Source organism: Aegilops tauschii, chromosome 5 (assembly GCF_002575655.3).
Source record: "Aegilops tauschii subsp. strangulata cultivar AL8/78 chromosome 5, Aet v6.0, whole genome shotgun sequence".
In the NCBI taxonomy this organism is placed as follows: Eukaryota; Viridiplantae; Streptophyta; class Magnoliopsida; order Poales; family Poaceae; genus Aegilops; species Aegilops tauschii.
Window position 1 is genome coordinate 311184074 of NC_053039.3, and position 24158 is coordinate 311208231.

Here is a 24158-nt window from a genome sequence, read left to right on the forward strand (position 1 = left end):
CGGCTGCAACTGTTGTTGCGAGAGTCGTTGATGAAGAAGACGACGCCACTTCACCGACCATGGCTGCACTGCATCTGGATTCTGCGTCAGGCCCGACTGCACCACCAAACTCCAACGACGACCCTGCTCCATCATCTACTCCAGCTGGGAACGAGTAGATACTCTATGTCTTCAAACCTTTTTGGTCATTACTGACAAAAGGGGGAGAATCATATGAGTTGATAGTCTTCAAGCGGGTCCTTATGGGTGGTTGCATTAATTTTTGCTAAGTCTTTACAACTCTCATCTTTTGAAACAATTTGGTTTTTGAGTTGTAACACTTAAACTCGATGGTTGTCTGCTACTTTTTCTGCTACCTTGTGATTCGATGATAAATCCCGCATGAAGCCATTTCGCAGACATCCATTTTTCATTATGCATGTCATTACCTTCGTTATCTCTTTATATGCATGATGAATTGTCTTCATAATTTGAAGAGGATCTCCACAAAGTAAAACCTACCATGTGCATTTGCATTCAAAAGCAAACTACTTATATGCACATCTTTAGGGGGAGCCTTTTGCAACTTATGAAGACAATGCTTTTATCCTTAACTCTCACATATTTTTATCCCCGTTGAGAACTTCACCCGTTTTGTCACCAATCACCAAAAAGGGGGAGATTGTAAGTGCATCTAGTACCACCCCTAGTTGGTTCTAGAGTATTGACGACAAATTTGGTTGAGGGACTAATGTGTTTGTGAGAATTGCAGGATAACACAGGTAGTAGTCCCTTATTGATTCGGTTTACCTACCAGAGATGACCCCTAAAAATGTGTGAAGACATTGAAGACAATGGTGGTTCATGAAGACATTCACGATGAAGATTATGACATGAGAAGACATTCATATGAAGACTATGGAGTACGAAGACATAGTTGTTTTGTAGTTTCCTTTTCTTCTTGTTGAGTCATAGGAACCACCATACTGTTAAGTGGGGTCCCAGTGAACAAAGTCAGAGTGACTGAAGTGATGCTCAACCAAATCCTATGTCTTTGAGCGAAGATAATGAGAGCAAATCTTATCCAGAGCTGGATGAGTCAGCTTTACTTGGAGCCCAAGTCAAGCTGTCGCGTGTGTTTGAAATCCGATCGTTGGACACGTGTCGGTTCCTTAGTGACCCAGGGTCGTTTCGGACAAATCAGGTCAGGTTGCCTCCTAGCTATAAATAGCCCACCCCTACACCATAAATTGGCGGCTGCTTAGAGTTAGTGCACGACTTTTGTCGTTTGAGAGCACCCACCTCCGAAGCATTTGAGAGAGAGATCCTTGCGAGGACAAAGCCCAAAACACCCAGAGCCAAAGAGTGTTAGGCATCACTGAAGTCTTTCTGTCCGTGCGTCGCGTTCTGAGCATCCAAGAGCCATTGTGGATTCCCAGTGAACGAAGTCTGCGAAGGTTTGGAAGTCTACCTTGAAGACTTACCAGAGTGATTGGGCGAGGACTGGGTGTACTTAGCTCAAGGGGAATAAGGTGAAGATGCGGTCTTCTAAGTTAAATCTCAGCCTCCCCAACCAGACGTACAGTTGTCACATGAACTGGAACTGGTCTACCAAATCCTTGTCTTCACCAAGCAACTGGTTCTATCCTCCACTTCCCTTTACATTACAGTTTGTCTTCGTGAAGTCATTGCCTACTTGTATAATCTGATTGTCTTCATTATGTGAAGACTGTTTTGTTGATTGGCTTCATACTGTCTTCCATTCTGATCCATACTACCTAGCTGTTGATAGTCTTCGTGCTTTCACTTCATTGCTTACTTGACTATGGCTTGTTTAGTGTAGTCTACCTTTCGCTGCATATCAATAGGTTCATTTCTATCGGTTGTCTTCAAATACCTCATGATTTGAAGACTTTCATAAAAATCGCCTATTCACCCCCCCTCTAGTCGATAACAAGCACTTTCAGGAACTGAACACCCTGATATGCACTTGATATATGTGGATGAAAATTTTGGATTATTTAAGCTTGTAGGTTTATCCGGAGATGAAACTAAGAAGAAGGGTTTCCCTTTATCTTTGAAGGGAAAGGCATTGACATGGTATAGGATGTGCGATGATATTGGATCTTGGAATTGGAATCGATTGAAATTGGAATTTCACCAAAAAATTATCCTATGCATCTAGTTCATCGTGATCGAAATTACATACTCCCTCCATTTTTGTATACAAGGCCACAAACTCATATTACAGGTACCAAGGTAGAAACTAATGGCCACTTAAGCCAATGTTGGAAACTAGTACTTTCTCCTCGCTTGACATGTTAATTAATGTGTATTTTACTCTCCAACGCATAACAAGACAACTCTCTCACTCCTCGTTGGTTGATTAATGCGGTGCACTAAAACCAATCTTCTCACCCCCACACGCATGCATGACGTATTTGTTGGAAATATGCCCTAGAGGCAATAATAAAATGGTTATTATTATATTTCCTTGTTCATGATAATTGTCTATTATTCATGCTATAATTGTGTTATCCGGAAATCGTAATACATGTGTGAATACATAGACCACAACGTGTCCCTAGTAAGCCTCTAGTTGACTAGCTCGTTGATCAAGAGATGGTCATTGTTTCCTGACTATGGACATTGGATGTCATTGATAACGGGATCACATCATTAGGAGAATGATGTGATGGACAAGACCCAATCCTAAGCATAGCACAAAAGATCATGTAGTTCGTTTGCTAGAGCTTTTCCAATGTCAAGTATCATTTCCTTAGACCATGAGATCGTGCAACTCCCGGATGCCATAGGAGTGCTTTGGGTGTACCAAACGTCACAACGTAACTGGGTGACTATAAAGGTGCACTACGGGTATCTCCGAAAGTGTCTGTTGGGTTGGCACGGATCGAGACTGGGATTTGTCACTCCATATGACGAAGAGGTATCTCTGGGCCCACTCGGTAATGCATCATCATAATGAGCTCAATGTGACCAAGTGTCTGGTCACGGGATCATGCATTACGGTACAAGTAAAGTGACTTGCCGGTAACGAGATTGAACAAGGTATTGGGATGCCGACGATCGAATCTCGGGCAAGTAACGTACCGATTGACAAAGGGAATTGTATACGGGATTGATTGAATCCTCGACATCGTGGTTCATCCGATGAGATCATCATGGAACATGTGGGAGCCAACATGGGTATCCAGATCCCGTTGTTGGTTATTGACCGGAGAGTCGTCTCGGTCATGTCTGCATGTCTCCCGAACCTGTAGGGTCTACACACTTAAGGTTCGGTGACGCTAGGGTTGTAGAGATACTAGTATGCGGAAACCCGAAAGTTGTTCGGAGTCCCGGATGAGATCCCGAACGTCACGAGGAGTTCCGGAATGGTCCAGAGGTGAAGAATTATATATAGGAAGTCCAGTTTCGGCCACCGGGAAAGTTTCGGGGGTTATCGGTATTGTACCGGGACCACCGGAAGGGTCCCGGGGGTCCACCGGGTGGGGCCACCTATCCCGGAGGGCCCCATGGGATGAAGTGGGAGGGGAACCAGTCCCTGGTGGGCTGGTGCGCCCCCCATGGGCCTCCCCCTGCGCCTAGGGTTGGAAACCCTGGGGGTGGGGGGCGCCCCACCTGTCTTGGGGGGCAAGTTTCCCCCCTTGGCCGGCGCCCCCCATGTAGATGGGATCCCAGGGCCGGCGCCCCCCCATGGGGCCTATATAAAGGGGGGCAGGGAGGGCAGCAATACCCTAGCCCCTGGCGCCTCCCTCTCCCTCCCGTGACACCTCCCCCCCTCCCGCTTGCGCTTGGCGAAGCCCTGCCGGGATCCCCACTACTTCCACCACCACGCCGTCGTGCTGCTGGATCTCCATCAACCTCTCCTTCCCCCTTGCTGGATCAAGAAGGAGGAGACGTCGCTGCTCCGTACGTGTGTTGAACGCGGAGGTGTCGTCCGTTCGGCGCTCGGTCATCGGTGATTTGGATCACGACGAGTACGACTCCATCAACCCCGTTCACTTGAACGCTTCCGCTCGCGATCTACAAGGGTATGTAGATGCACTCCTTCCTTCTCGTTGCTAGTAAACTCCATAAATGGATCTTGGTGATGCGTAGAAAATTTTAAAATTCTGCAACGATCCCCAACAGTGGCATCATGAGCCAGGCCTATGCGTAGTTACTATGCACGAGTAGAACACAAAGCAGTTGTGGGCGTAGATGTTGTCAATTTTTCTTGCCACTACTAGTCTTATCTTGTTTCGGCGGTATTGTGGGATGAAGCGGCCCGGACCGACCTTACACGTACGCTTACGTGAGACAGGTTCCACCGACTGACATGCACTAGTTGCATAAGGTGGCTAGCGGGTGTCTGTCTCTCCCACTTTAGTCGGAACGGATTCGATGAAAAGGGTCCTTATGAAGGGTAAATAGAAATTGGCATATCACGTTGTGGTTTTACGTAGGTAAGAAACGTTCTTGCTAGAAACCTATAGAAGCCACGTAAAAACTTGCAACAACAATTAGAGGACGTCTAACTTGTTTTTGCAGCATGTGCCTTGTGATGTGATATGGCCAGAAGATGTGATGAATGATATATGTGATGTATGAGATTGATCACGTTCTTGTAATAGGAATCACGACTTGCATGTCGATGAGTATGACAACTGGCAGGAGCCATAGGAGTTGTCTTTATTTTTTTGTATGACCTGCGTGTCATTGAATAACGCCATGTAAATTACTTTACTTTATTGCTAAACACGTTAGCCATAGAAGTAGAAGTAATCGTTGGCGTGACAACTTCATGAAGACACGATGATGGTGATCATGATGATGGAGATCATGGTGTCATGCCGGTGACGAAGATGATCATGGCGCCCCGAAGATGGAGATCAAAGGAGCAAAATGATATTGGCCATATCATGTCACTATTTGATTGCATGTGATGTTTATCATGTTTTACATCTTATTTGCTTAGAACGACGGTAGTAAGTAAGATGATCCCTTATAATAATTTCAAGAAAGTGTTCCCCCTAACTGTGCACCGTTGCGAAGGTTCGTTGTTTCGAAGCACCACGTGATGATCGGGTGTGATAGATTCTAACGTTCACATACAACGGGTGTTGACGAGCCTAGCATGTACAGACATGGCCTCGGAACACACGCAATACACTTAGGTTGACTTGACGAGCCTAGCATGTACAGACATGGCCTCGGAACACGGAAGACCGAAAGGTCGAGCATGAGTCGTATAGAAGATACGATCGACATGGAGATGTTCACCGATCTTGACTAGTCCGTCTCACGTGATGATCGGACACGACCTAGTTAACTCGGATCATGTTTCACTTAGATGACTGGAGGGATGTCTATCTGAGTGGGAGTTCATTGAATAATTTGATTAGATGAACTTAATTATCATGAACTTAGTCTAAAATCTTTACAATATGTCTTGTAGATCAAATGGCCCACGTTGCCCTCAACTTCAATGCGTTCCTAGAGAAAACCAAGCTAAAAGATGATGGCAGCAACTATACGGACTGGGTCCGGAACCTGAGGATCATCCTCAGAGCTGCCAAGAAAGATTATGTCCTAGAAGCACCGCTAGGTGAAGCACCCATCCCAGAGAACCAAGACGTTATGAACGCTTGGCAATCACGTGCTGATGATTACTCCCTCGTTCAGTGCGGCATGCTTTACAGCTTAGAACCGGGGCTCCAAAAGCGTTTTGAGAAACATGGAGCATATGAGATGTTCGAAGAGCTGTAAATGGTTTTCCAAGCTCATGCCCGGGTCGAGAGATATGAAGTCTCCGACAAGTTCTTCAGTTGTAAAATGGAGGAAAATAGTTCTGTCAGTGAGCACATACTCAAAATGTCTGGGTTACACAACCGCTTGTCTCAGCTGGGAGTTAATCTCCCGGATGACGCGGTCATTGACAGAATCCTTCAGTCGCTTCCACCAAGCTACAAGAGCTTTGTGATGAACTTCAATATGCAGGGGATGGAAAAGACCATTCCTGAGGTATATTCAATGCTGAAATCAGCGGAGGTGGAGATCAAAAAGGAACATCAAGTGTTGATGGTGAATAAAACCACTAAGTTCAAGAAAGGCAAGGGTAAGAAGAACTTCAAGAAGGACGACAAGGGAGTTGCCGTGCCCGGTAAGCCAGTTGCCGGGAAGAAGTCAAAGAATGGACCCAAGCCTGAGACTGAGTGCTTTTATTGCAAGGGAGGTGGTCACTGGAAGCGGAACTGCCCCAAATACTTAGCGGACAAGAAGGCCGACAACACCAAAGGTATATGTGATATACATGTAATTGATGTGTACCTTACCAGTACTCGTAGTAGCTCCTGGGTATTTGATACCGGTGCGGTTGCTCATATTTGTAACTCAAAACAGGAGCTGCGGAATAAGCGGAGACTGGCGAAGGACGAGGTGACGATGCGCGTCGGGAATGGTTCCAAGGTCGATGTGATCGCCGTCGGCACGCTACCTCTGCATTTACCTACGGGATTAGTTTTAAACCTCAATAATTGTTATTTAGTGCCAGCTTTGAGCATGAATTGTATCTGGATCTCGTTTAATGCGAGATGGCTACTCATTTAAATCCGAGAATAATGGTTGTTCTATTTATATGAGAGATATGTTTTATGGTCATGCCCCGCTGGTCAATGGTTTATTCTTAATGAATCTCGAACGTGATGTTACACATATTCATAGTGTGAATACCAAAAGGTGTAAAGTTGATAACGATAGTCCCACATACTTGTGGCACTGCCGCCTTGGTCACATTGGTGTCAAGCGCATGAAGAAGCTCCATGCAGATGGACTTTTGGAGTCTCTTGATTACGAATCATTTGACACGTGCGAACCATGCCTCATGGGTAAGATGACCAAGACTCCGTTCTCCGGAACAATGGAGCGAGCAACCAACTTATTGGAAATCATACATACTGATGTGTGCGGTCCAATGAGTGTTGAGGCTCGCGGTGGCTATCGTTATGTTCTCACTCTCACTGATGACTTAAGTAGATATGGGTATGTCTACCTAATGAAACACAAGTCTGAGACCTTTGAAAAGTTCAAGGAATTTCAGAGTGAGGTTGAGAATCAACGTGACAGGAAAATAAAGTTCCTACGATCAGATCATGGAGGAGAATATTTAAGTCACGAATTTGGTACGCACTTAAGGAAATGTGGAATCGTTTCACAACTCACGCCGCCTGGAACACCTTAGCGAAATGGTGTGTCCGAACGTCGTAATCGCACTTTATTGGATATGGTGCGATCTATGATGTCTCTTACCGATCTACCGCTCTCATTTTGGGGCTATACTTTAGAGACTGCCGCATTCACTTTAAATAGGGCTCTGTCGAAATCCGTTGAGACGACACCGTATGAATTATGGTTTGGGAAGAAACCTAAGCTGTCGTTTCTAAAAGTTTGGGGATGCGATGCTTATGTCAAGAAACTTCAACCTGAAAAGCTCGAACCCAAGTAGGAAAAATGCGTCTTCATAGGATACCCTAAGGAAACCATTGGGTATACCTTCTACCTCAGATTCGAAGGCAAAATCTTTGTTGCCAAGAACGGGTCCTTTCTGGAGAAAGAGTTTCTCTCGAAAGAATTGAGTGGGAGGAAAGTGGAACTTGATGAGGTGATAGTCACCCCTTCCGAACCGGAAAGTAGCGCAGCGAGGGAAGATGTTCCTGTGGTGCCTACACCGACTGGGGAGGAAGTTAATGATGATGATCATGAAGCTTCGGATCAAGTTACTGCTGAACTTCATAGGTCCACAAGGACACGTTCCGCACCAGAATGGTACGGCAACCCTGTCCTGGAAATCATGTTGTTAGACAACGGTGAACCTTCGAACTATGAAGAAGCGATGGCGGGCCCGGATTCCAACAAATGGCTTGAAGCCATGCAATCCGAGATAGGATCCATGTATGAAAACGAAGTATGGACTTTGACAGACTTGCCCGATGATCGGCGAGCCATAGAAAATAAATGGATCTTTAAGAAGAAGACAGACGCGGATGGTAATGTGACCATCTACAAGGCTCGACTTGTCGCTAAGGCTTATCGACAAGTTCAAGGGGTTGACTACGATGAGACTTTCTCACCCGTAGCGAAGCTGAAGTCCGTCCGAATCATGTTAGCAATTGCCGCATTCTATGATTATGAGATATGGCAAATGGACGTCAAAACGGCATTCCTTAACGGCTTTCTTAAGGAAGAATTGTATATGATGCAGCCGGAGCGTTTTGTCGATCCTAAGAATGCTAATAAGGTATGCAAGCTCCAGCGCTCCATCTATGGGCTGGTGCAAGCATCTTGGAGTTGGAACATTCGATTTGATGAGATGATCAAAGCGTTTGGGTTACACAGACTTATGGAGAAGCCTGTGTTTACAAGAAAGTGAGTGGGAGCTCTGTAGCATTTCTCATATTATATGTGGATGACATACTATTGATGGGAAATGATATAGAATTCTTGGAAAGTATAAAGGCCTACTTGAATAAGTGTTTTTCAATGAAGGACCTTGGAGAAGCTGCTTATATATTAGGCATCAAGATCTATAGAGATAGATCAAGACGCCTCATTGGTCTTTCGCAGAGTACATACCTTGACAAGATATTGAAGAAGTTCAATATGGATCAGTCCAAGAAGGGGTTCTTGCCTGTATTGCAAGGTGTGCAATTGAGCACGGCTCAATGCCCGACCACGGCAGAAGATAGAGAAAAGATGAGTGTCATCCCCTATGCCTTGGCCATAGGGTCTATTATGTATGCCATGCTGTGTGCCAAACCTGATGTAAACCTTGCCGTAAGTTTGGTAGGAAGGTACCAAAGTAATCCCAGCATGGAACACTGGACAGCGGTCAAGAATATCCTGAAGTACCTAAAAAGGACTAAGGATATGTTTCCCGTTTATAGAGGTGACGAAGAGCTCGTCATAAAGGGTTACGTCGATGCTAGCTTCGACACAGATCTGGATGACTCTAAGTCACAAACCGGATACGTGTATATTTTGAATGGAGGGGCAGTAAGCTGGTGCAGTTGCAAGCAAAGCGTCGTGGCGGGATCTACATGTGAAGCGGAGTACATGGCGGCCTCAGAGGCAGCGCAAGAAGTAATCTGGATGAAGGAGTTCATTACCGACCTAGGGGTGATTCCCAAAGCGCCGGGCCCGATGACTCTCTTCTGTGACAACACTGGAGCTATTGCCCTTGCCAAGGAGCCCAGGTTTCACAGGAAGACCAGGCATATCAAGCGTCGCTTCAACTCCATTCGTGAAAGTGTTCAAAATGGAGACATAGATATTTGTAAGGTACATACGGACCTGAATGTAGCAGATCCGTTGACTAAACCTCTCCCTAGAGCAAAACATGATCAACACCAGAACTCTATGGGTGTTCGATTCATCACAATGTAACTAGATTATTGACTCTAGTGCAAGTGGGAGACTGTTGGAAATATGCCCTAGAGGCAATAATAAAATGGTTATTATTATATTTCCTTGTTCATGATAATTGTCTATTGTTCATGCTATAATTGTGTTATCCGGAAATCGTAATACATGTGTGAATACATAGACCACAACGTGTCCCTAGTAAGCCTCTAGTTGACTAGCTCGTTGATCAACAGATAGTCATGGTTTCCTGACTATGGACATTGGATGTCATTGATAACGGGATCACATCATTAGGAGAATGATGTGATGGACAAGACCCAATCCTAAGCATAGCACAAAAGATCGTGTAGTTCGTTTGCTAGAGCTTTTCCAATGTCAAGTATCATTTCCTTAGACCATGAGATCGTGCAACTCCCGGATGCCGTAGGAGTGCTTTGGGTGTACCAAACGTCACAACGTAACTGGGTGACTATAAAGGTGCACTACGGGTATCTCCGAAAGTGTCTGTTGGGTTGGCACGGATCGAGACTGGGATTTGTCACTCCGTATGACGGAGAGGTATCTCTGGGCCCACTCGGTAATGCATCATCATAATGAGCTCAATGTGACCAAGTGTTTGGTCACGGGATCATACATTACGGTACGAGTAAAGTGACTTGCCGGTAACGAGATTGAACAAGGTATTGGGATGCCGACGATCGAATCTCGGGCAAGTAACGTACCGATTGACAAAGGGAATTGTATACGGGATTGATTGAATCCTCGACATCGTGGTTCATCCGATGAGATCATCGTGGAACATGTGGGAGCCAACATGGGTATCCAGATCCCGCTGTTGGTTATTGACCGGAGAGTCATCTCGGTCATGTTTGCATGTCTCCCGAACCCGTAGGGTCTACACACTTAAGGTTCGGTGATGCTAGGGTTGTAGAGATACTAGTATGCGGAAACCCGAAAGTTGTTTGGAGTCCCAGATGAGACCCCGGACGTCACGAGGAGTTCCAGAATGGTCCGGAGGTGAAGATATATATATAGGAAGTCCAGTTTCGGCCACCGGGAAAGTTTCGGGGGTTATCGGTATTGTACCGGGACCACCGGAAGGGTCCTGGGGGTCCACCGGGTGGGGCCACCTATCCCGGAGGGCCCCATGGGCTGAAGTGGGAGGGGAACCAGTCCCTGGTGGGCTGGTGCGCCCCCCATGGGCCTCCTCCTGCGCCTAGGGTTGGAAACCCTAGGGGTGGGGGGCGCCCCACCTGTCTTGGGGGGCAAGTTTCCCCCCTTGGCCGCCGCCCCCCCCCCATGTAGATGGGATCCAGCCGGCGCCCCCCCAGGGGGCCTATATAAAGGGGGGAGGGAGGGCAGCAGTACCCTAGCCCCTGGCGCCTCCCTCTCCCTCCCGTGACACCTCTCCCTCCCGCTTGCGCTTGGCGAAGCCCTGCCGGGATCCCCGCTACTTCCACCACCACGCCGTCGTGCTGCTGGATCTCCATCAACCTCTCCTTCCCCCTTGCTGGATCAAGAAGGAGGAGACGTCGCTGCTCCGTATGTGTGTTGAACGCGGAGGTGCCGTCCGTTCGGCGCTCGGTCATCGGTGATTTGGATCACGACGAGTACGACTCCATCAACCCCGTTCACTTGAACGCTTCCGCTCGCGATCTACAAGGGTATGTAGATGCACTCCTTCCTTCTCGTTGCTAGTAAACTCCATAGATGGATCTTGGTGATGCGTAGAAAATTTTAAAATTCTGCAACGATCCCCAACAGTATTAATGTCCTCGATTGCTAGTATGAGGCAAACCTCATAAATTTTATCTTGATTGGTGTTAGTGGCCTTGTATAGCTGCAAATTGTAATTTTGATAGTGGCCTTGTATACAAAAATGGAGGGAGTATATAATTTTTGGCCTCGTGAAGGAGAAAGTATCTCTCTAGCTCGGGGGAGGCTTAAGTCAATGTTATATTCATGCCCCAATCATGAGCTATCAAGAGAAATTATTATTCCGAATTTTTATGCTCAACTTTCTCATGATGATCCATCCATACTCGATACTTCTTGTACTGGTTCTTTTATGAAGAAGACTATTGAATTCAGGTGGGATCTTTTAGAAAGAATTAAATGCAACTTTGAAGATTGGGAACTCGATGAAGGTATAGAGTCAGGTATTAAGCTTGAGTTTGATTGTGTTAAATCTTTTATGAATACCAATGCTTTTCACAAGTTTAGTACTAAATATGGACTTGACTCTGAGATAGTAGCTTCTTTTCGTGATTAATTTTCTACTCATGTTGATCTCCCTAAGGAGAAGTGTGTTTAAATATCATCTCCATATTAAAGAAGAAATTAAAGAACCGGTAATAGTTAAAGATGAAACTATTATTTACAATGTTGATCCAGTTGTGCCTACCGCTTATATTGAAAAACCACCTTTCCCTGTTAGGATAAAGGAACATACTAAGGTTTCAACTGTGGTTCGCAAAAGTAATATCAAAGCACCTAAGCCTTCGGAACAAACCAAAGTAGAACGTAGTGTTGCTATGGTTAAAGATCTCTTGATAGAAAATATTGATGGGCATGTTATTTATTTCTATGATGAAGCTGCTAGAATTGCCAAACCCGATGGAAAAGATAAACATAGACCTGTTGTTGGCATGCCTGTTGTCTTAGTTAAAATAGGAGACATTGTTATCATGGTTTATGTGATTTAGGTGCTAGCGTGAGTGCTATTCCTTTTACCTTATACCAAGAAATTATGAATGACATAGCACCCGCTGAAATAGAAGATATAGATGTTACTATTAAACTTGCTAATAGAGACACCATGACACCACTTGGGATTGTTAGAGATGTTGAAGTCTTATGTGGGAAAATAAAATATTCTACTGATTTTCTAGTTCTTGGTTCCCCACAAGATGACTTTTGTCTCATTATTTTTGGTAGACCTTTCTTGAACACTGTCAATCCTACTATAGATTGTCATAAACAAACTATTAGTGTTAGTTTTGGTGATGAGTCTCATGAATTTAATTTCTCTAAGTTTAATAGACAACCACGTGATAAAGAATTACCTAGTAAGGGTGAAATAATTGGTCTTGCTTTTATTGCTATGCCTCCTACTGATCCTCTAGAACAATATTTGCTCGACCATGAAAATGATATGCATTTATGAGAAAGAAATGAAATAGATAAAATATTATTTGAACAACAACCTCTGCTTAAACACAATTTGTCTATTAAAACTCTAGGAGGTCCTCCTCACCTAAAGATGATCCTGTGTTTGAATTAAAACAATTGCCTGATACTTTGAAATATGCTTATCTCGATAAGAAAAAAAATCATGTTATTATTAGTGCTATTGTAACATCCCAAAATTCTAAATTTTGGAATGTTATAATAAATAAATAGTTTTGATTGTTTGATTGATTGATTGACTGAAAGTGAGTGAAATTTGAAACTTTTGAAAGTTAAATGAGAGGGAATAAAATGACTTTCCCAAACTTTCATTTTGCATTTATGATCTCCATGGATTCAAACTCTTTTCGAATACAAAACCCTAAAGAGAAGATGATATGACTTTTCCATTTAATTAAATGAAAAAGGGGTTTTGAAAATATTTGAATTCCATTTGGAAATATTTTAAATTCAGAAACTTTAAGCAACTCAATGATTCTCATGAGAGAAGATAAAATGACTTCTTCAAAACATATGAAATATGAGTTGGAAGTTTAATAGAATCAAATTTAAAGTCCCTTTGAAATTATTTTTCAATTTGGAGTTATTTGGTCTTTTTAAATTATTTTTCTCCAAAAATAAAATATATGGAAAATAGGGTAAAATGATTCCCTACAGTAGAAAATTGGAGAAAAATGGTTTTGAAATCATTTTGGCATTTTAAAATGTTTTATTTGGTTTTTAAACGAGCGAGTAGCACTGTTTTATTTATTTGAATTTATGTGGACTTTATTTGACGTTAGAAAAATGTTCATGTTGTAGAAAATCTTTTTCTAAAAATATTGATATATAACATGCCTATATAATATTTTTATTTCTTTTTTATTATTCTTTTTGTCTGACTGTTTAAAAAAAAACTCCCCGCGGACCGAACTGGGCCGAAGGCCCAGCCAGCCCAGGACGCCGCCGCCTACCTCGCGTGCGCGCGCCGGACACCGCCGGCCGCCGCCCCTTTCCCTCCTCCCCACGTCTCCCCGCCTATAAAAGGCGAGGCCCGGACCCCCTCTCCTCCCGAGCCGCGCTGTCGCCGCAGCCACCCCGCCACAGAGCCGCTGCTCCGCCGCCCGCCTTGTCCCTCGCTCGCCCTTCACCGAAGCTCGCTGCTTCGCCGGAGTCGCCACAGTTTTTCTCACCGAACCGGTAGAACCGCCGAACCCTAGATCGTTTTTTTGTTTCTCTTTAAAACTCGGTTTACCAGTTACATAGCGAACGATTCGTTCGTTTAGGTTCTGTAGCGAACAGATTTTTTAGATTAGTTTCAGTAGCGAGCGTTCGCTCGATAGATTTTCTTTTTTTCTTTTTATTTTCGGCCAGGGACCCATCCATGAATATTTTATTTATAGATTAGTCACTGATTTTCAAACCTTTGTTACTTCTTGCTCGTTTATCCAAATTCAACGAAACAAACGCTCACTTCTTCGTTATGATCTGCTCTATCCAGTAAAACAACTTAAACATATTTTTGAAAGTTTTAAAAATTGAATTCAACCAGATTTGTGTTTAAACTTCTTCTGTTCATAACTCGAGTTTTATAACTCCATTTTAATTGATTATTTTTCCTAATTAAAGCCCTTGACCTAAACTTTCTGATAAGACCAAATTCACCCAATTTTGGTACTGTTAGAAATTGTTTTTTGTTCCAAGAGTTAATTGCTTGTTTTTGAAGTTTTCTGAGATCTTTTCTTTGATTTTTTTGCCTGATTGCTTATGTATGCAATTGCTTGCTTACGATAGATTGAACAGAGTGTGACGAATAGAACCATCAGGAGTTATGAGTGCGTATCATCTTCATCAACAGTACAAGGCAAGTTCACACTTTGATCATACTCTTCATTACCCAGTTTTTATGCATTAGTTTCAATCCTCAAACATTGCATGAGTAGGACTTGTTTAACATGTGGGTATTGGGAAGTAGTTGATGAGGTAGAACCTATTGTCTTGCATTCAAACCCTAGGTGTTACTACGTTATGCTTATACTGTTATGCTATGCTCGTAGACGTGGATTGGTTTGAGAGTATTCATGAAAGATGTGAGAGTTATGGTTAACTAAGGTTTAACTTAAGGTGGCTACTTTAATACACATCTGGGTGGATTAGTTGGGGCACCCTGGAGCACCCAGTGGTTTGCCCGGGCAGCTGGAGAACCCAGTGCTTGCCCAAGGGAATCCTGGAGTACCCGTGTGATCACCCTATGGAATGCCACCCAGGCTCAAAGGGATCATAAGATTATTCATGCTAGAAACTTCCATGTGCAGCCACAAGCCATTATGGGCTCTGGCATAGTTGAGTATGTTGTGTGACCTCTTTCAGTGGTAGACTAGCAGATGTAGGGGATGTAGGTGGTACGGTCTACCCATCGTAAGAGTTAATGCTTCTGAAAGACTGTGTCTCGGTCATCCGTTTCTCAAACACCATGTAGTGCGAGAAATCCAACGGAGGAGATTGAGTCTTGTGGGGAAAAGTGCGCAAGCCTGTGCAGAGTGTACAAACTAATCATGAATAGCCGTGTCCCCGGTTATGGACATCTTGAGTATCTGGTTCTTGAATTATCATGTTGATCTCATCACATTACTTAAATAATTTGTTGGGTTATTGATATTAATTTGGGATTGAGTTGGAGGAACCTTCTCAATGTTTTCAACAAACTTTGTAGTTAAATAAAATATATTCCTTTGCAGTAGGGAAAAACTGGCTTTACGCAAAATGATAACCATAGAGCCTCCACCAGCCAAATATGCATGTAGTGATAGCCATTATTCAGCATTGCTCTACAGTGTGAAATTACCAGTACATTCAATGTACTGACCTACATGGCTGCAACGTCTCATGTTGCAGGAATCTTACGACGAGTAAGTGATACGTTAGGGTTACGATTTCTACACTCAACTTTGCCGTTGGTGTTGATGGGAATCCACAACCTTGTTGTTACTTCCGCTATAAGGATTGAGATAATAGTATTTACGTTACTTTATACATGTGATTTACCTCTGTTATAAATCCTCGAGTACTGTGTGTGTCAGTATACCGATCCAGGGATGACACTTAAGCACAGAGACTTGACCTTCTGAGGTCGGGTCGCTACAACTAACCTTTCAGAACATGAAGAAGAAAGATTATTTGAAATTTTGAAGAAGCACCGTGCTGCCATTGGATATACTCTCGATGATCTTAAGGGCATTAGTCCCACTCTCTGTCAGCACAAGATTAATATGAAACCTGATGCTAAACACGTTGTTGATCATCAACGACGCTTGAATTCTTAGATGAAAGAAGTGGTAAGAACTGAAATACGAAAACTTCTGGAAGCATGCATAATCTATCACATAGCTGATAGTAGATGTGTAAGTCCCGTTCATTGTGTCCCTAAAAAGGAAGGTATTACTGTTGTTCCTAATAATAGAAATGAACTTATTCCACAAAGAATTGTTACTGGCTATATAATGGTAATTGATTTCGAAAAATTAAATAAAGAAACTAGAAAAGATCATTACCCTTTGCCTTTTATTGATCAAATGCTAGAAAGATTATCTAAGCACACACACTTCTGTTTTCTTGATGGTTATTTTGGTTTTTCTCACATACCTGTTTCACAACCTTACCAAGAGAAAACCACCTTTACTTGTCCTTTTAAAACTTATGCTTATAGACGTATGCCTTTTGATTTATGCAATGCACTTGCTACCTTTAAAAAATGTATGACTATTATATTTTCTGATTTTTGTGAAAAGATTGTTGAGGTTTTCATGGATGATTTTTTCGTTTACAGAGCTTTTTTTATGTTTGTTTAAACAATCTTGATCGAGTTTTGTAGAAATGTGAGCAAACTAATCTTGTCTTGAATTGAGAGCAGTGAAATGTTCAAACTCCATGAAATTTGACACGGACTTCACGCACATGAGCATCTAGCTTCACAAAAGAATTCAGATTTTTAGAATTTGTTTACTATTTTAAATAAATTTATTGTTCACCCTCCGATGAAGATGCATCCGAGAGCCAAAACACCACGTCCCCTAGTTAGAAGTTTTTTCTTTATCAAAGTGAGAAAGCTGGGGAGAGGGAAGGGGCGAACGGCGAGATGTGGCGTGGGAGCAAGACCACTTCAAAATATTGTTAAAGAAAAAAGAAGAGATATTGAATTCCTAATCTACCCCTGCCTGTCTCACTTGTTGTCGCTAAGACGTGGGCACTCCGCAGCAATTCCCCATTTCCCGCCTCCCCCCTTCCGCCATCTCCCGCGTCTTCTCCTCCCCAAACCCCCAAACCCTAGAGCCCCCCTCGAACCCCCGCCTCCGCCACCGCCACCGGATCGACGGCCACCCATGGCTCTCAAGCAGAAGGGGAGCGACGCTGCCGCCGCCGACACAAGCAAGCGCCGCCGCGTCGGCTTCGCCGGCATCGGTACGCAACCCCGGTTTCCCCCCACATCCTCTCTCGATTCGTAGATTTGGTTTTCGAGGCCGCGGGGTTCGTGCTCGGGCTACGGCCTGGTGTTCCTGCGAGCGTATTGTTAGATTCGGGCGCGGTTCCGCGTAGGCTCGTAGACACGCACACGGGGCCACTCAGCTGAGAGAGACTGAGGTGCCCTCAGTCGAGGTGTTTGTGCCGCTGGATTCGTGTTCCGTTGGATTCAGACGGAGTGGCCTTTCTTCTCCGGGCAATACCAATGTGCTTTGTTTGTTTTTCTCTCTTCGTTTTTTTTTTTTTTTGCGGGGCTCTCTTCGTTTTGTTCTGTGCTAGTCAACAGGGGAAGTGAACTTGCCAACATATTTAGTTTCGACACTGGACAGTTCTGTGTGGTTAATACCGATGGGAGGCTGCACATTTCTCAAGCTCTGTATGGTGAATACTGATGGGAGGTTGCGCATTCCTCAAGCGTTTTATTTCGTACTTAGGAGTTGTTGAACTGGTTATTTTTGCATGGTTACTTTCAGCATGTCAAAGGATTAGGATGGGCACTGCACATTGCGTGAGAACTTTATATCCTCGTTAGTTTGCATACGAAATTGCTAGCTGTTTGACCTGTTAATTATGGTGACGAGTGGTACAATAAACTGTTTAATTGTTTATGTTTGTATTGGTCTGTAGAAACAGGGAGAGCAGTCACTCCATTTTTATTGTATTGGGCTTGTAGAGCCATCGTTTACATTTGTTACTCGTGATGCAGCCGTGTTCATTCTCCGATGTGCATTTCAGCCAGTGGCGGATCCAGTGGGGGTGCCATGGGTGGCATGGCATCCCCTCCAAAGTACAAAATTTTATTTTAGTCTTACTAATTAGGCTAACATGTGTCTATTAGCAGTGCTCAAATGCAGGTTTGTTAGGTTGGCACCCCCTACGATGCCTTTCTAGATCGGCCACTGATTTCAGTGCTTCTAGGTAATTTGTTTTGTATAGGTCATGACCAAATTTAATGTTATCTCTTTTTACATGTTCAACAGATGCTGGAACTGAAGCGAATGAATGCATGCAAGTGTTTCTTGGTATGAATGAAATTGCTTTCCTTAGTCCCATCTGGTGTGCAGTATCTCGGCAGCAAGCATTAGTCTCTACTTTCTGGTTCCTGCTGTGCAATTTCAAACTATCTTACATAACTTGGAATTACAGAGGGAATTTTGTAGCAGTAACTTAGTCTATCATCATTGAGGAGAAAAATACAAGCATCTTTGGTGTACCAAAAGTTCATGTGAAAAACATTATATAGTGCAAGAAGAATGGCATTTTTCACCATTTCATGTAACATCATTCTAAATTACGAGCCTTTCATATCTAGTTGTCAAATTTAATTAACTGCAATAAAGCAAAGAATTATGCCTGCAGGGTTTCAAACTAGACTCAATGAATATATAATCTTGTTATTTTGGCTTCTTCAGATCCTTAATGTATTTTATTATTGGCATTACTACAGCAAGAAACCCTGATGAGGTGGGCTCAGCAGACAGCACTCCCATTGAGCCATTTGACCTAAACCATTTCTTTGGTGAAGATGGCAAGATATATGGCTACACAAATCTCAAGGTAGAAAGCAAAGTTATGATTTCTTATCTGTAGATAGTCTTAACGATAAAAAAAAGGCTCTTCAACCCATGATATTTTTATTTCAATGTTTAAGTTTCACATGCTTGTAATTTGCAATATGGGATGCTATTTGTTTATGTCTGATATATCACTTGGTGCAGATCAATGTGTGGATAAGTGCTATATCATTTCATGCATATGCCGAGATTTCATTCCAGGAAACATCTGATGTGAGTACTATTTTGCAAGTATTGGTTATTCTATTGTGATATTTTGAGACTTCTATAAGAAATTCCATCTGTCATGAATTGTAACTTTGCCTACAGAACCTCAGATAATTTGTATAGTTGTTACCCCAGTCATTACCATTTATTGCAATGTGTTTCTTAATTTTAACCTCATGTAATTTTATTTCATTGTAAGAGTATCCGAGTATGTATGGTTAGTGGCTACCAGTATATATTTGTTATGACTGAGTATATGTATGCTTGGGCGAGAGTAGTACTAGGATGGGTGACCTCCTGGGAAGTCCTCGTGTTGCATTCCCTTTTTAATGAGTTGGCTGTGAGATCTGATGGGCTTCACCTCTAGCCTACCCCAACTTGTTTAGGACTAAAGGCTTTGTTGTTGTTGTTCTTGACCTAAACCTGAAGCATTTCGTTTTTATCTGCTAAAAATAGTTGCTGAATTACTGTAATAGCATGCTGCGTTTAATATGCTTTATAGCTGGCACCTCCTGTTCCACTTGCAACCGTAATGGAATATGATGTAGCTATTTTGATGCTGCTATTTAATAGCATGTACTCCCTCTATAACTTAATATAAGACGTTTTTAGACACTATGACAGTGTCAAAAAACGTCTTATATTAAGTTACAGAGGTAGTATTTGCCATGCTTTTACATGATTTCACCAGAATGGAATCAACACCACTACGACTTCAATTTCAGAAATGTTTTCTGTCTGTGCGAATGACTCAGTGACTTAATCCTTGATTTGAAACTTCACTTATTTTGTATTTGTTAGTAATGGCAACTAAGCATTTCCTGATTTTCTCAAGCTATCAAATATCATACAATCAACTAAATTTCTTTCAGGGAGGGAAAGGGATCACAGATCTAAAGCCCGTCCTTCAGGTAAGATCTGCCTGTTTAGAATATCTGTTGTAATTAAAGAAACTTCCATGTGCATGATCTAAGACTCATTTATTCTTTTTGACAGAACATTTTTGGGGAAAACCTAGTAGAAAAAGATGAATTTCTGGAGGCATTCTCAAAGGAATGCCAGTGTATCAGGTACCTTCATTTGTAGAGCTTGGCCATAGATCATTTCTTTACTGCTTCTGGAAGCAGGCAGAACTTATTTCAAACTTCTGCAGTGATGTCGTGACGAATGGTAATTCCATTAAACGTGATGCATCAGGTGAAGATGATCTGTCAGCTGAGGTAGGTATTTTTGTTGTCCCGTTGCGTGATTGATGCTTTTTGTTAACTTAGTTATGAATTCAGCATACAAACTGAAGTCCTTAAAAATACATGTTTTCCTATCGAGTGCTATTACTCAATACTAAGATGCAATTTTTGCATCGATGCTTCTAAAAAGTAAAGGTTAATGTAATTGTGAGAATGAATGGTTATGTGGTTTAGTTCGTGTACTTTCATGACAGTTTGCATTCAAGCCATTGCCATTCTTTGGGGTTGCACATGTACTGAAATTGATCTGCTTTTCTATTGTCAGATTGTTCGAGTTGAACTCCAAGGTGCTGCTGCATACCTTTATTCACGTTTGGTATCACTTGTTCTGCTTCTGGTTGAAGGTAACTGAAAGTTTTAGAGTATAGTGGTCGGTTATATTTGGAACCCTTTTCTAACATCATCGCACTCTAGGTTCCACACCTATAGATATCACGGAACATGGATGGGAAATGCTCCTTATAGTGAAGAAGGCAGAGCTTGAGTCATCTGCTTCAAAATTTCAGTTGCTAGGCTTTGCAGCTGTCCACCATTTTTATTATTACCCTGAGAGCACTCGCTTGCGTATCAGTCAGGTTGGTATTGCAGCTTTTACCGTCTATTTCTTCATGTGTCTGCATTGTTGTTTAAAGCAAGCTCATATACATTTTGTTATTTCCAATGTTTGAACCGACTTGAACATAATTGCATAACCTCATTTTTGGAAAATAAAGTTGGTTTTGGACTCTACTTTGGATGTTGGCTGATATGTTTCTTTTACTTTAACCAGATACTGGTCTTACCACCTTATCAGGGTGAAGGGCACGGCCGTCTTCTTCTTGAGGCAATCAATTCTATTGCAGAATCCGAGAACATGTATGACGTAACTATCGAAGACCCTTCTGATTACCTGCAGTATGTACGTTCGTCCATCGACTGTCTCCGTCTCCTCACCTTTGAGCCAATCAAGCCTGCACTTGGTGCTATGGTCTTGTCTCTAGAGCAGACCAACCTGTCCAAACGAACTCGCAGTTCGATAATGGTTCCGCCGTCCGACCTGGCCGAGACCGTGCGGCAGAAGCTGAAGATCAACAAGAAGCAGTTCCTGCGGTGCTGGGAAATTCTGATCTATCTACACCTTGACGCCGAAAACCTCAAGTGCATTGACAACTTCAGGGCCTGCATCTACGACCGCACCAAAGGTGAGCTACTCGGCGGCGCCTCTGGAACCAACGGGAAGCGGCTCGTCCAAGTGCCCACTAGTTTCGATGAGGACACGTCATTTGCTGTGTTCTGGACAAAGGAAGGCGGGGACGAAGATAATCAGACAGTCCAGCAGCAGCCGGAAGATCTTGCCACTCAGGAGGAGCAGCTAAATGAATTGGTGGACAATCAAATGGAAGAGATTGCTGAGGTCGCCAAGAACGTTGCCTCACGCGGCAAGGATAAATTGGCTGCTTGATGACGTGAGATCTTGTAGCTCGTTGGTAGAAAGTTAGAAAATTTCTTGACTGGAGGTTATCCTCGAGGTGGAGAACTATTTAATGCGGATTTTCTGTTTCGAGAATGTTATATTGTTATACTGTTTCAACTTAGTAACCGTACCAACTTATGTTATTTGAGTGAAAAACAAATAGGAAAAAACGCCAGAACTGCAATATCATGCCAAGTACACAAAATCACTAATTAAGAGCATCTCTATCAGATCCCTTAAAAGGCCTGTCGAACTGCGCTTTTCCGGCTGATTTACGGGACAGCCCAAAAATCTGGCCCGAGCAGATACCGCAAAAAAGCCTGGATATATGCTAGCGCCTGGCTGATTTAGGGTATCCCTCCCCTTTCCTTCTCTGCCGCAAATCCCCCCCTCTCCCCTTCCGGCAGCGGTTTGCTTGAGCGGATCTTCGCGGCGATGGTGACGCGGGTGCGGGGCGTGGCGACGGCAAGAGTTTGGGCGATCGCGGTGGAGACGGTGCCCGCGACGGCTTCGTCGACCGCAAGCGCATGAACGACGACGAGGCAGGCGGCTCCGCCCTCTGCCCTCCCATGTCAGACATGTAGAGGGAAGCGGCACGCAGGCGCAGCGCCAAGTCCCGCAGCGCCGGCGCTCCGGCTTGGGCTAGCTTCCGTTGCCTCGGCGACATCTTCGTTCCGGCATCGTGACACCGTAAGGAGGCGGAGGTCGCGTGGTTCAACGCGAAGGAGGCCGCCGTAACCGGAGATGTAGCTGCGGCCGCGCGCGTGCCGTCGCTCCTGGAGGTGTTCCAGCTGCAGGCAACCCTCTGCTCCCTGCTGATCTACAACACTCTCCACGGCAACGAGCCCCCGCCCAGCCACGGCAACAACATCGACTCCGACGAGGACTCCGGCGACGAGTAGATCTTAAGCTATGCGTTTTAAATTTCGGTTATGTTTAATTATAGTTTGTACTAAAAGCTCCTCTATGTTTTGGGTGTGAACTCCCATATGCTATGCTATGCTATGTTGGTTTGATGAACTAGGGCGTGATGTTTTCAGCGCGAAGTAGTTTGTTTAAATTTGTATTCTATGCGGGGTCTATTCTTGCAGCGCGTCCGGCGTCCTGCCAAAACGTTTACAGGAATAAATGATTTTTCCGGGATGGTGACTTGCGGGATCGGCTAGAGATGCCCTAAGAAGTACTCCTTGCAAAGATCACTCTCACATCCCAGGTTGCGACAAGTGACCGCACTGTCGCAACCTGAGAGTTTTTCTTTTTTCGTAGATTCGTTTATTCAAAACATTTTATCTTTTAAACCGTGCATCCAAAATTCGAACCGTTTTCATCGTAGGATTCCACGCATTGAGATCTTTAAAACTAGATCCCATGTTGATAGGTTTTGACGATTTTTTTACAAGGAACATATTTTTTCCTTTTTGAAAGAGAAACGACAGTGCCTCTTGCGGAAACAAATCTGTGCCTCCACGAGAAGTAAACCCGTGCCTCTCACGAAAAAAAATGTTTTTTCGTTTCCGAGAGGCACAGCCGTGCCTCTCGCGAAAGCAAATCCTCTCGCGGAAGCAAACCCGTGCCTCTCACGAAAAAAATACAATTTTTTTCATTTCCGAGAGGCACGGCCATGCCTCTCGCGGAAGCAAATCCGTGCCTCTCGAGGAAGCAAATCCGTGCCTCTCATGAAAGAAAAAAACACGTTTTTCGTGATTTTTAGTTTTTTGTCCAAAAGCTAAGAAAGACCGGTGAAAAACTGAAAAGCCAAAAGAAACTGAAAAAAACCATCTACAAAGCCGAAAATGCGTGCGAAAAAAATCCGGAGGAAGCGCCCAGAGCGCGACACGTGGCAGCAGCTGAGAGCGCGCAAATTCAGCCCACCTCAAGTGACACTTGGGGAGGCTCCCGAAGAGCGCTCCTTAGTTGCTCCCACCAAGCCCCTCATGTTGAGACGGACAACCTAGACAGAGTCCGAACAAAAATTAGTGTCCCGGCCTACCCCAAACCTAGCCCAAATATGGGGTGGGTTCGCAAAAGTTTGGACATGCCCACCATGTTTGACGTGAAAATTCTGAGCCACGCGCAACCCAATCCACTTCCACAATCATGGTGTTGGGAAACGTTGCATGAAAAACAAAAAAAAATTCTACGCACACGCAAGATCTATCCATGGAGATGCATAGCAACAAGAGGGGAAGAGTGTGTCTACATACCCTCGTAGACCGTAAGCGGAAGCGTTTCACAACGCGGTTGATGTAGTCGAACTTTCTTTGCGATCCAACCGATCGAGTACCGAACGTACAACACCTCGGCGTTCAGCTCGGGAACGCCCGCGCCTTCTTGATCCAGCAAGACAACGAGGTAGTGGATGAGTTCCGACAGCACGACGACATGGTGACGGTAATGGTGAAGTTATCTCCGCAGGGCTTCGCCTAAGTATTACAAAAATATGACCGGGGTGTAAACCGTGGAGGGGGGCGCCGCACACGGCTAGGCAATTGTCTGAGGTGTGCTAGGCACCCCCCTCCCGCATATATATAGGTGGGAGGGAGGAGGGAGCAGCCAGGAGGGTGCCCCAAGTAGGCCGAATCCTACTTG

At 43.9% G+C, this 24158-nt stretch overlaps 1 protein-coding gene across 1 annotated transcript; it reads left to right on the top strand.

Moving 5' to 3' along the window:
* The first annotated feature begins 16830 nt into the window (after positions 1–16830).
* Positions 16831–21690, top strand: LOC109741625 (probable histone acetyltransferase type B catalytic subunit). The gene is made up of 10 exons (XM_020300702.4): positions 16831–17028; positions 18069–18110; positions 18536–18645; positions 18807–18875; positions 19742–19780; positions 19866–19939; positions 20023–20089; positions 20382–20460; positions 20531–20691; positions 20886–21690. Exons 1-10 carry the CDS (start codon positions 16950–16952, stop codon positions 21555–21557), a joined length of 1392 nt encoding a protein of 463 aa, XP_020156291.3. The 5' UTR covers positions 16831–16949; the 3' UTR covers positions 21558–21690.
* The last annotated feature ends 2468 nt before the right edge of the window (positions 21691–24158 follow it).